Here is a 12386-nt window from a genome sequence, read left to right as displayed (position 1 = left end):
TCTCCACAGACAGTTTCTCAGCCGGACTTTTCATGTCACTCTGCACTTCAGAAACAGTGATAACATAACTCTGTACACACAGATGTTCAGCGTCGTTGTTTCTTGACGTAGTTGACATTAGCGTGTCATCGCCTCCCTCTCTGAGAGTGCTGCTGCTGTTGTCAGCCTGTTGCTCATTTCCATCTTCTTTCCAGTTCAATTATATTAACCTATTATTTCATACTTTAGCTATTGAAAAATAGCAGATGTACAAGCTCACAGCGCGGCACCGAGTGCCGTGCTACAAGCTTTAAAATCTGCTATTTTTGAAAAATCGTGAACATCGCAAATGTTTGAATATAGCTTTTTCAAAGCGAACATTTGTTACTCAAATTTTGCTTCTGGAGGGGTCACTGGAACTAAATATTTTGAGATGGGGGTCCGTGGCCTAATACATATCAATTTGGGGGGATCCTTGACAGGTTTGAGCACCACTGACATGGAAACATAGTGTTTTTCAGAAACCTGTTAGGATTTAGGAGACATCAAAGATTGCTCAAATTCAAAAATAGCAGATCTACAAGCTCGCAGCGCAGCACTCGGTGCCACGCCAACGCTGTGATCTTATATATCTGCTATTTTGTTATAGTTAATGCAACAAATAATGGTTAAAGTGGTCCAAATTTTTAGTTACATAATTGTGTTCCAGGTCTAAATCGGTTTAACGTGTCAGATCACAACGAGTTGTCTCAGGACACTTTACATGTGGAGCAGAGACCCGTCATTGTCCCACCCTGAGCGATCAATGTTTGCCACAGTGCCAACGAAAAACGCCCCCTTAACTGGAATAAGTGTCAGGCATGCCCAGGCTCTAGGGTGGGCGGCCATCTGTCTCCACTGTGTCGGGGGGGAAAGAAAGAGAGAAGGAGAAGGAGAGACAGAGAGGGAAACACAAGTAGCAGCAATAGCAACAGTAACCAGTAAGACTCCCTAATCGGGAGATAAGCGACCGTCAGGTTTCATACTCAAACTTTAGAAGGCAATCGTGGCCAATCAGGAGGGAATATGGGAAATGGGACAGATCCATGTTGATGACATGACTTTAGAGATACTGTGTGTTTTGCAAAAATTTGCCTCATGGTGGCGCTAGAAGAGGGCCATGTCAGAAATCAAATGTGTGCAAAATTTGGCATGGATAGGGGCAACGGTGCCGGAGATATGAGTAGGGGCAAAAGTGTGTTGTGACTTGATGTGACCGACAGACAGACAGCCGGTGGAGGTTTTCATAGTAACTTGCGACCTGACGGTCGTAATAAATATATTATAGACACTAATACATATATTATAGATACTAATAAATATATTATAGATACTATATAATAATATAATATAACATAACAATATTGTTAGATAGTATAATGACCACAAGCATAAAAGACTAATTTCTTCTTCTTAATGGGAATGTCACAGTAGGCATCTGGCACGAATAGGCGAAGATTCTGCGAAAATAGCCGTGTTCACAACATGGCGTCTTGTGAGATGTGTATATTGGCTATTCTTAGAGGTTTGGTGTAGAGGGCAAAGAAGAAGGAGGGGGCCAAGTATACAGTAGACCCCATGGAGACCCCAGTCACTGAAATGTAGGGGTTGAGTGGTTGGTAAATGATTTTCAACTAAAATGTTAATTATTTGGAAACTGTAGTGTAGCCTATATTACCAGTAAGATGCCTATAGGGAGAAAAGCAAAGGGCGAGGTTGCACCATTTCTTGGTCTTCTGGCCAGTGATGTATATCGGACCATTTAACCATATATGGAGACATCTGGTACCCAAAGATATTCACAGATATGGGCTTAATATTGATGACATAAGGGATCTCCATATATGGGCGTAAAAGGGATTTGGTTCTTCTTCTTCTTTCGTGTATCATCATCCTTGATGATTGGTTGACAACATTTTATTTCACAAGATTTCTTGTTACTTAGGGGAGGCCATGGGGCTGGCTGTCGTCTTCTCCCCTTGCTGACGTCGGCTTAGGCAGGGTTTGAACCACTCACCTTCCGAATGAAGGGCATATGCACTAACCACTACACCAACGTCGCGCCCCGGGATTTGGTTCCCCTGGCATCACAGGGATCTCCATATATGGGCATAAAATGGATTTGGTTACCCTGGCAACACGGGGATCTCCATATCTCCATATATGGGCATAAAAGGGATTTGGTTCCCCTGGCATCACAGGGATCTCCATATATGGGCATAAAAGGGATTTGGTTCCCCTGACATTACAGTGATGTCAGTGGCTGGTTCTACAGAGGGGATCTCCATTTATGGGCATAAAAGGGAATGTATGTATGATGATGTCAGATATCATAGACGTCATAGGACTTTCACATAACGAATAACTGAGTAAGCATGTAAACCCGTAAAATCTATATTTGGGCATGGCTGATTTATGACCTCATCATGATGACACGAGCAAACACAGCTGAATTGTATAAATGATCAGTGCAGAAACCAACAGAAGTATTTGACCAAGACTCTTCGATTTAAACATCAACAAAGGTGTGACGTTTGTTGATGGTCACAAAGGTGTGACGGACGGACGGACGGCCGGCCGGTGGAGGTTTTCATAGTAAACTGCTCCCTGACGGTCGCAATAATTGAGACTAGAATTAAAGCATGAAACATGGAGCTGAAGCAACACATTCTGAGCTTGTCAATCTGCTATCTTTATTTATTTTTATTTGAATGGTGAAAAGTAGTGTTAATGAGGTTTCCACCGTCACAGCGACTACAGTATATCATCTATGGACTGCTAAAACGTATACCCACGCTAAAATGGAAAGGAAGACAGGTTATCCGGCCACGGCTGTGTGATTCATTTACCGTGACCTGACCTCCCATTCAAACTCAACGCCAAACGCCATTTGTCAACTAGAATATTGGAGGCACTATATTATCTGTTCCAGGTCCACCTTTTATTTCCTCACGTAATGACAGGGTGACACGGCTTGGCAATCACCATTTTCTTTTAATCGCATCACTTATGTGGCGTCTTGAGGAGAGTATAAATTCTGATGGAGTGTCCTGTCTTTCATTGGTCAGTCACTAACATGGTTGTCACGAGGTGCACAGCTAACTGTAAAGTGACCACTTTACAGTTGATTAAATCGGTCTAAAGCTCTAAATTTGAATAGTTACCTCTTGTGATAGGATATATTTGTTTTACATTAAAGGCCAACTTTGTTTTTTTACAACAAGGGTTCATATTTTAGATTGTAATTAGAGAAAACAAAAAGTGAGTGTTAAAATGTTTTCATTTGCTTCGTTCTATTGTTTTATCGCGTTTACCGTGCTAAAATGTGGGGCATGCATATGCATGGGGGCATGCGTACAAGTGGTTAAATATTATGTCTTTTTAGACATAATAAGCCAGACGTTTCTTTATTGCTATTTACAGTAACACTTCTAGCCCCCATAAGTCACATCCAACCATGAAAGATTGCTTTGTATCTTGGGAATGGGCTTATTCTGTGTAAAATGACAAAAAATGTAGACACTTGTACGCATGCCCCAACCACTGAAATAAGAATCTCTAAAACAATAGAAAGAAGTAAATGAAACAATTTTAACACTCATCTTTTATATTCTTTAATTACAATCTAAAATATGAACCCTTGTTGTAAAAAAACTAAAGTTAGCCACATAAACCCTAGCATCCCAATATGCTGAAGGGAACATTAGTCAAAACTACAAGCTCACGGCGCCTCGCAGCGAGAGAGCTGCTTTTTTGGGCAAAGTGGTTTGGTGTAGACGGAAAAAGCTGACCGAGTGCACGGCCATAGCTGAATGGTTAGTGAGCCTGCCTAGGACTCTGGAGGTCCCAGAGGTCCCAGGTACGATTCCAGCTCTCAGCAATGTGTCCAAGTGTCCCTGAGCAAGACACCTAAACCCCTAACTGCTCCCCCCTCCGCACTCCTCTGTGGGCACCACTCAGCTGAGTGAAGCTGAAAACTGAAGTTCCCCTGTGGGATAAGTTAGGTAGCTACATAAAAAAATTAAAGGCCTAGAATTATTGAATGCTTTAACCATTGAAAAATAGCAGATCTACAAGCTCACAGCGCGGCACCGAGTGCCGCGCTGCGAGCTTGTAGATCTGCTATGAAAAAGTCGTGAAAATGTGTGCAAATCTTTGAATATATGTATTTTCAAAGCGAACGTTTGTAACTCAAATTTTGCTGCTGGGTGGTCCCTGGAACTGAATATTTTGAGATGCGGGTCCGTGGCCAATTAAATATCATTTTGGGGGTCCTTCACATGAAAAGGTTTGAGAACCACTGACATAGTAGTCTCTCAAGAACAGACAGATTCAAAAGACACTTATAGAATTGGGTCAAAATTCTCATTTTCACGATTAAAAAAAAAAAAAAAGCAGATCTACAAGCTTGCAGCGCGGCACTCGGTGCCGTGCTGTGAGCTTGTATATCTGCTGTTTTTCAATAGTTAAAGCATAAAATAATGATACACCATAATGTGTACGCGTTCTAAATGGGTTAACATGAATCCAACACAATGCTACACATTGACAGTGTTGTCAAACAAGTTTACAGTATGAAGCTATCTATGAAATGTTTGATCTGCAACATAACTTCATACCAAACGATTATTACTACCCTAACCCTAACTCTGTCATCTGTCCCAACCGTTGAGCCTGTTACAGTTTAAATTTAGGTTTTGAAGCTCCATGGCAATAATAATAAGAAATCGTGAATAAGAAATGGTCGATACTGCTGCAGCATAATAAGAATGATATAAATATGTATGTGTGTGCAGGCACGTGCACACATAGATATCAAAGGGGGCTTGAGCCCCTGCCCTTTTAACCCATCTGTAAAAACTGAACTATCCAGACCCTGAATAGAGTTTGTACTATGCAATGCAAATGGCCTCTTTCCATGCCGTGTGTCACAGGGTTTCAGGAGGGAGCTGAGAGCGAAGGAGCCGGTAATTAGCAGAGCTCTTGACGACACCAAAGTGTTCTTGTCTGAACTTCCCAGGGACACGCCGTCACCTGACAGGAGAGGTAAAGCACGCACACTCACACGCGCACGCAAACATGCACGCACGCACACACGCACACGCATGCAGGCCCGTGCACGCACAAAAAAGCACTCACATCTTTTACTTAAGTAAAAGTATCAACACTGTGCAAATGTACTATGACAAAAACACACCCCAAAACGTGGGGCCTATATTATTATTATATATAGATGACGTAGAAGTATTGCAAATTGGAAATACTCCATTGAAGTAAAAAATATGTCAGAATTTAACTTAAGTACTGTACTTGAGTAAATGTACGTAGTTATTTTACACCACTGCACGCACGCATGCACGCGCACACACACATACACAGAAACATCTCTGAAAACAAGTTCAAATCCATTTTAGAAATGGTACCCAGGATACAAGCTTCCAGGACATGATTCATATTTGACATCTTCAAGTTGGGGTCAATTACAAAATGTGTGCCAATTAAAAAGCACTTTCTGACAGAAAGCAATTTAGTTTTTTATTTATTTAATTTTTGAATGACGGCTTGTTAATTTCTCCTTTCAAGTACAGCCTAGATCCATGTTTCATCACCCAAAAAAAAGTTTTTCAAAATAACAGAATAAACCAAACTTTCCCCTCCACTCCAAGCAATATGCTTAGAAAAGTCCCTTAAAATTGCTATCCAGAAATGTTAAGTACTACTATTTAGTATTTAACTGTTGTGTTGTGTTTTTTTTTTAACTGTTCTCGACACTATATATACATATTTTAACTTGATTGCTCTGTATGGTTGATTCTCCTGTATTGTTGATTCTTCTTTCTTGTTTTTTTTTTTTGTGCTCGGCTGTTCACAACAGTCCTTTTTCTTTTTCTTACTGTCCTGTATCCTGTAACCTTAACTGCTGTGTGACTCTGGGTGACTGGATTTCCCCCTTGGGATAATAAAGGTATCTATCTATCTATCTATCTATCACCCCACCCACACACCCTTCAGACATCAGCCCGGAGGAGCGCGCGCAGAACGTGGGCCGCGTGCTGCGCAAGGAGTCGGAGGAGCTGTCGCGCGGCTGGGAGGGCCTGCGGGGCGACTCGGACGACTGGCAGCGGCGGCTGCAGCTGGCGCTGGACCGCCTGTGCGAGCTGCAGGAGGCGGAGGACGTGCTGGACGGCCAGCTGAGGCAGGCCGAGATGGTCAAGGACGCCTGGGAGCCCGTGGGGGACCTGCTGATCGACGCGCTGCCCGAGCACATCGACAAAGTCAAGGTTGGGTCTTGTTTTAGGCCATTTTTTAGGCACTAGAATTGTTTCATGCTTTAACTATTGAAAAACAGCAGATATACAAGCTCGCAGCGCGGCACCGAGTGGCGCGCTGCGAGCTTGTAGATCTGCTATTTTTGAAAAATCTAGATTTTTTTCTTTGAATATATCTTATTAAAAGCGAACATTTGTAACTCAAATATTTGCTTCTGGGTGGTCCCTGGAACCGCATATTTTGAGATGGGGGTCCGCGGCCATATACATGTAATTTTGTGGGTCCTTGACATGAAAAAGTTTGAGAACCACTGATTTAGAAAAAGGATTTAGAAGAAATGTATAGAATGGGGTCAAAAATATTCAAAGACTTGGCGCTCGGCCCGGGACCGTTAGTCCAGCCCCCGGCCCCTTGGGTTTCTGACAATGTGACCCCCTGAACAATTTAGTTGAATACCCCTGGCTTAAAGATTTGTTTTTGGGGCTTTTATGCCTTTATTGATAGGACAGTAGACTGACAGGAAATTGGGAGAGAGCATGGGGAGTGACACGCACCAAAGGTCATCGGGATCGGGACTCGAACCTGCAACACACTATCAGGCATCAGAGCCTATGTGGTATCTGCTTATTGTAAATTGCTTTGGATTAAAAGCGTCTGCTAAATGCCTAAACTGTAACTGTATGCACCCGGACCGGTAGGCCAAGGTTTGTCGTTTTTACTGCCGCTGTTTCCCCCGAGCGCAGTTGCAGAAATTATTGTTTAAGATATATTTCCTTCACTCGGATTTCGGGAGGTGTAGTTCCAGACTCTATATTGCATTCGGAGATTGTGGAATCGTTGTCTGGCTACACGAGACTGGGCTTACTGTGAATGATTTTTTCTTTTTTTTTTGTAAAGTACGGCATTAATAAAATCGCCGTCCTAAAATGTCGCTTTCTAGAAGGGGCACGGTGGTGTAGACGGTAGTGCTGTCGCCTCACAGCTAGAAGGTCCTGGGTTCGATTACCGCTGGGGACGCTCTCCTGCGCATCATCAGTGCTCATACCCTCGGTGGGGTTGGCAAAAGGGCCTTTCTGTTTGGAGTTTGCGTGTTCTCCCCTCACAAAAACACGCAGTAACCCTGGTCTCTATACTGCCTCCCCCTGGCCAGCCGGGGCGCCTGATGGAGGGGAAAGGAACTGGCTGGAATAACGTGTTCCTTCCACGCGCTACGTCCAACCGGGGAAACTCCCCCCTGTCAGGTGATAAGAAGCGGCCTGCTCACTCCTCATGCACTGAAGGAAGCATGAGTGGTTTAGGCAACTGGCACTGGGTGAAGAATGGGTTACAAAATCGTGGGATAAAAGGTTTGACTAAAATGTCGATGTCCTCGCATGTATGGTAATACAAATGTGTATGTGTGTGCGTGTGCGTGTGTGTGCGTGCGTGTGTGTGTGTGTGTTCTTCAGGAGTTCCAGGAGGAGATCGCGCCCATCAAAGAGGACGTGGGCCACATGAACCATCTGGCCTCCACCTTCGGGCCGCCCGACGTCCAGCTGTCGCCCGCCAACCTGGACCGCATCGACGACCTCAACGCGCGCTGGAAGCTGCTGCAGGTACGTGCCACACACAGCACAGACGCACGTGCACTTGCACGCACACGGATAAGCAATAAGAATACATTAATATCGCGGTGCCTGCTGGCCTACTGGTCCGGGCGCATACCACATAGAGATGGATGCTTGGCGGCGTCGCGGGTTCGATTCCCCAATCAGTCAGTCTACTGTCCTATCAATAAAGGCATAAAAGACCAAAAACAGATCTAAAAAAAAAAAGAAAGGAATGCATTAATATCGTTGTTGTCAGGTTGAAAACCTTTATGTCCATTATTTTTGTTTTGTCTTTTGTTTTGAAAACAGACGATCTAGTCGAGCTTGTAGAACTGCTGTTTTCACTCTAGTATGAAGAAGTAGGACATTAATTTACAAAAAAATAAAACATACAAAGTTGAAATATGGAGATACTATGCGACTATATGTAGGAATACAAATGGCAGCAAGCATGGAGTAAATAAGTAAGACCTACAAGCAGTAAGAATAATTCAAGCAATTCAAACAACACGCACGCACACATTGTCAAATATTAGAGGAGAGCAGATCTAGATCTAGATCTGCTATTTTCACACTAGAACCGTTTTATACAAAATGTAATGCCTCAACTCTTAGTGCTCGTCAGGGTGGGGGGGGGGGCAGTTAAAATATGATTATTATGGGGGTCGCGGCCTGAAAAGGTTGAGAAAGGGACCGAAACATCTTTTTGTAATGACTATATTACCCATATCACAAGTTGTGAGCCAGGCCTATTTTTAGGCTTTACTTCAAAAATAAAACAACCTTTAGGGGGCAGCAAACTCACAAATTTGGCCTGGTGTTGAGTTCCACTTCAACATAATTTTGATATTGTTCTTAAATGGTGAAGCCATTGAAGTTGTGGGCTACTGGATGCAAAAAAAAGTTTGTATTTTCATTATTATGTTGAGTTCAGCTGTCAACAGCTTTCAGGAATTCACCGTGTTTTCCTGGTATGTTGGTGGGGAAATGCCCATTGAGAAGAATCCTATACAGTTTGGACATTTCCAGAGTTTTGCACACATTCTTTGCTGACATTTTGGTGGTTGTAGAGGTGGGAAAAAGAAATACTCCCCTCCTGCTGACTATCTCTATCTCAGCTTTCCTACTGTCGGTCTGTCTGCTTCGCTCTCCGCTTTCCTACTGTCTGTCTCCTCTATGCTGTCTTCCTCATATATCATAGCCTTTGTAATTCTCACAACATGTATATCGTTGCTATTGGTCGGAAACCTTTTATCTCCATAATTCTAACTTGTTGTGTATTTCGTAATTGAACGCCCTACTTAATCATACTACAGCGTCATACAAAGGATCAAATATTTTTTTATTAGAATCTAGAAAAGTAACAGTTTTCCACCTGACAGAGACGATAGGTTAACGTGTAGTTTGGCTATTTTCAGCCAAATGTTCTCCCCCAATATAGGGACGCTAACAAGGGTCTTCAACAGGGGGTCCGGGACCCCTAAGGGGTCCTCAGAGTTACTGCAGGGGGGCCTCCAAATCTTTGTGTGATAGAAACTTCCTTTTCTCCTTTTTTTATATTAACCTTGAACCCTAGTGTCCAAATTCTGAGAACTTTTGCCAAAAATAGCAGATCTACAAGCTCACAACACCTCGCAGCGGGAGGCGTTGTGAGCTTGTAGATCGGCTATTTTCAGCAAAGAGGTTTGGTGTAGAGGGGAAAAAGAGCAGACTAGAGTGAAAGGTCAAGTTTATTAAGTATTGACGGTTCAAGTGGTTGAATATCTGAAACACCAATTTACATGAATCCAAAACACACTGATGATTGTGCTGTCAAACAATGAAATGATATGGAATCTATGAAAATGTTGTGGGGGTCCCTGCTTCATCTCTCTTTCAACTAAGGGGTCCTTGGCCTGAAAACGTTGAAGACCCCTGGCCTTGGGTTCATGTGGCTAACAGATAAGAATATTAAGAAGCTGGCTGGTAGTGAATTGCCATATGTGTCTGTGTGTGAAAGAGGCTTACACTCTTACAGGCACATGCACGCACACACACATAGACACAAGCACACATACACACACACACACACACGATACTGAGAGCGGTGTGTATCCCATCGCTCTCAATAAACGTTGCGGCGGCCATGTTGGAGGCCGGACAGTGATGGTTACCGGCGGTGACAGGCCGAGCCAATCGGCTGCCAGGAAGGGGACCGACGGTGTCGAGACTTCCTGGTTGGAGACGGGCACCATGGTGACAGCCCGGTGACAGGACCATACGGCCGTCCCTCTGAAGTCAGACCTGGACAGATGCTTCCTGTGTGTGTGTGTGTGTGTGTGTGTGTGTGTGTGTGTGTGTGTGTGTGTGTGTGTGTGTGTGTGTGTGTGTGTGTGTGTGTGTGTGTGTGTGTGTGTGTGTGTGTGTGTGTGTGTGTGTGTGTGTGTGTGTGTGTGTGTGTGTGTGTGTGTGTGCAGGCGCACAGGCACGCGCTGCTTTGTACATTTCGAATGAAAGACAAATTAACCCCTTCAATGTGCCGAGGAGATGGATTGATAGACAGGCAGACAGAAGGGCAGACAGGCAGGCCGAAATCAAACCCGAAGAGATTTTTTTTCCCTAGTCGCTTCAATCGCTTCACTTTGGTTGCGCTGGTCAGCGTTGAAAAACACAAAGATACAGAGGCAGTGAGTTTGCGTCGTTTGCGTCGCCCCGTTTGTCTCATTCACGTCGCGTCCGGTCAAGCGCCGTCTCGTCTCGTCTTTGCATTGGCTTTGTGTGTAATCGCGCCGCTCGAACTATCCAGATTTTGAAGCACCTTTAAGCACCCTTTTCACTTTCAAGAACTGTCGAATAACAAAGCGCACAAATATCTGATGTTCCCATTGAAATGGACGATTGCATCTTTGCCATCCGCACAATACTCCTATCTGGATTAATACCATCAGGAGAAGACACGCTCTCTGCAGGATTCTTGTGAAGATGTCTGTTCAGATTCATGTAGATATCAAAGTGAAGGAAATATCCGCACTCTCATGGATAATGTCTTAAGATTTCTTTATTTATACATACATATCGATGGCCAAAACGCAAAACCTGCTAATTCACTTTGTTGGGAAAATGAAAAAGAAAATGTGTGTTCAACACCAAAACCTCCTATCTACTATTTCTACTATTTCTAGGTAAAAACCTCCTATCTGCAGTCGACAACATGCAGATAGGGGTTTTTTACCTAGAAATAGTTAGCCTATTTTCTTTTTGTTAAATAACACTTTTTACAACACTTAATTGACATCAAGACATTCTACAGGTCTGTTTATTACCATTAACATTTTTTATAAAAAGTTTTACCACCCGACACCAATCATTAGCAATCAACAAGGCAATGTAGATAGGAGGTTTTGAGCTACATCATTTTGCCACTTTTGCAAACCTGTCAAATGTCAAGTTCTAGTCATATGACATTTTTGGCAAAATGAGGGGCAAAACGATCTTGCAGGACAGACTGCATGTGCAGCATAGCCGGTTGTCCTCATTTCAAGTGAAATCTAAAAAGCATGAAATTTGCAGATGGGAGGTTTTGCGTTTTGGCCATCAGCACAGCACAGCATCAGCAGTCAATCTAGAGAAACGGACATGTTTCGGCCTATGCAGCGTTTCAAAACATCTTTGACCTCCTCCGAACAGGTCATTTTGACTGCCTCCCTACACACATACCCACACTGAATATGATAAAAACACAAAAGGTTTTTTAATTTATTTTTTATTCAGCATTCAACAGTACATAATTTGACAGGTAGGCAGGTACACTACATGCTTCTTTTTTCCCTTTTTGAGCGGTGGTCACAACGCTCCTATACGTGGCCGTGTGTGTGGGTATGTCTGTCTGCGTGTCTGTCTGTCTGTCTGTCTGTCTGTCTGTCTGTCTGTCTGTAGCCTGCAGTAACCTTTTCTGACCACACATGTTAAGGGAGGGGCGCTGTTGTTCAGGCCAGGCCAGACCAGGCACACACACACACACACACGCACACACACACACACACACACACACACACACACACACACACAGGGGGGAAGGGGGAAAGGGGGGGGGGGGGGGGGGGGGGGGAACCACCGCTCAGTTCACACGGGTGTGATTTTTCTAAAACACACACTACAATACAATTATGAGACAACATGGTCTCAAAGTGGTTACAGATTTGGTATATTAGTTCAAAAAGTTCAAAATATGGAGATAAGAGGTTTCATTTATTCATATATTTATAATAAGAGGTTTATATATATATATATGCACACGCACACACACAGCTTCACAGTGGGAGTGTATAAAAATAGTCTTGCGGAGCCAGACGATAGCAGATTTCCGCCTACAGACAGTGGGAGAATATGGATAAATATAGTCTGGTGGTGTAGCTGGAGGACCGGAGCTCTCCTCCTACCTATATATACCGATATGTCTTTTTGACATCGACGGCACCTTGCATCGGCTCTGCAATGCAGTTATATGTCTTTTTACATCTCTGCATTGTT

The 12386-nt window shown here is 43.5% G+C and overlaps 1 protein-coding gene across 1 annotated transcript in view; it reads left to right on the top strand.

Annotated features, from left to right (window-relative positions):
- Positions 1-12386, top strand: part of LOC308280209 (dystrophin-like) — a gene marked incomplete at both ends in the record, with an annotated part of 562770 nt that overhangs the window by 465932 nt on the left and 84452 nt on the right. Inside the window, 3 exon segments of the mRNA XM_080720472.1 lie at positions 4953-5064; positions 6031-6299; positions 7737-7883. Of these exon segments, the coding sequence (XP_080576598.1) occupies positions 4953-5064; positions 6031-6299; positions 7737-7883 (528 nt within the window).

The sequence above is a fragment of the Nannobrachium achirus genome (genome assembly GCF_963921795.1).
Source record: "Nannobrachium achirus genome assembly, chromosome: 24".
NCBI lineage: Eukaryota > Metazoa > Chordata > Actinopteri > Myctophiformes > Myctophidae > Nannobrachium > Nannobrachium achirus.
This window is presented reverse-complemented; position numbering and strand designations above follow the sequence as displayed.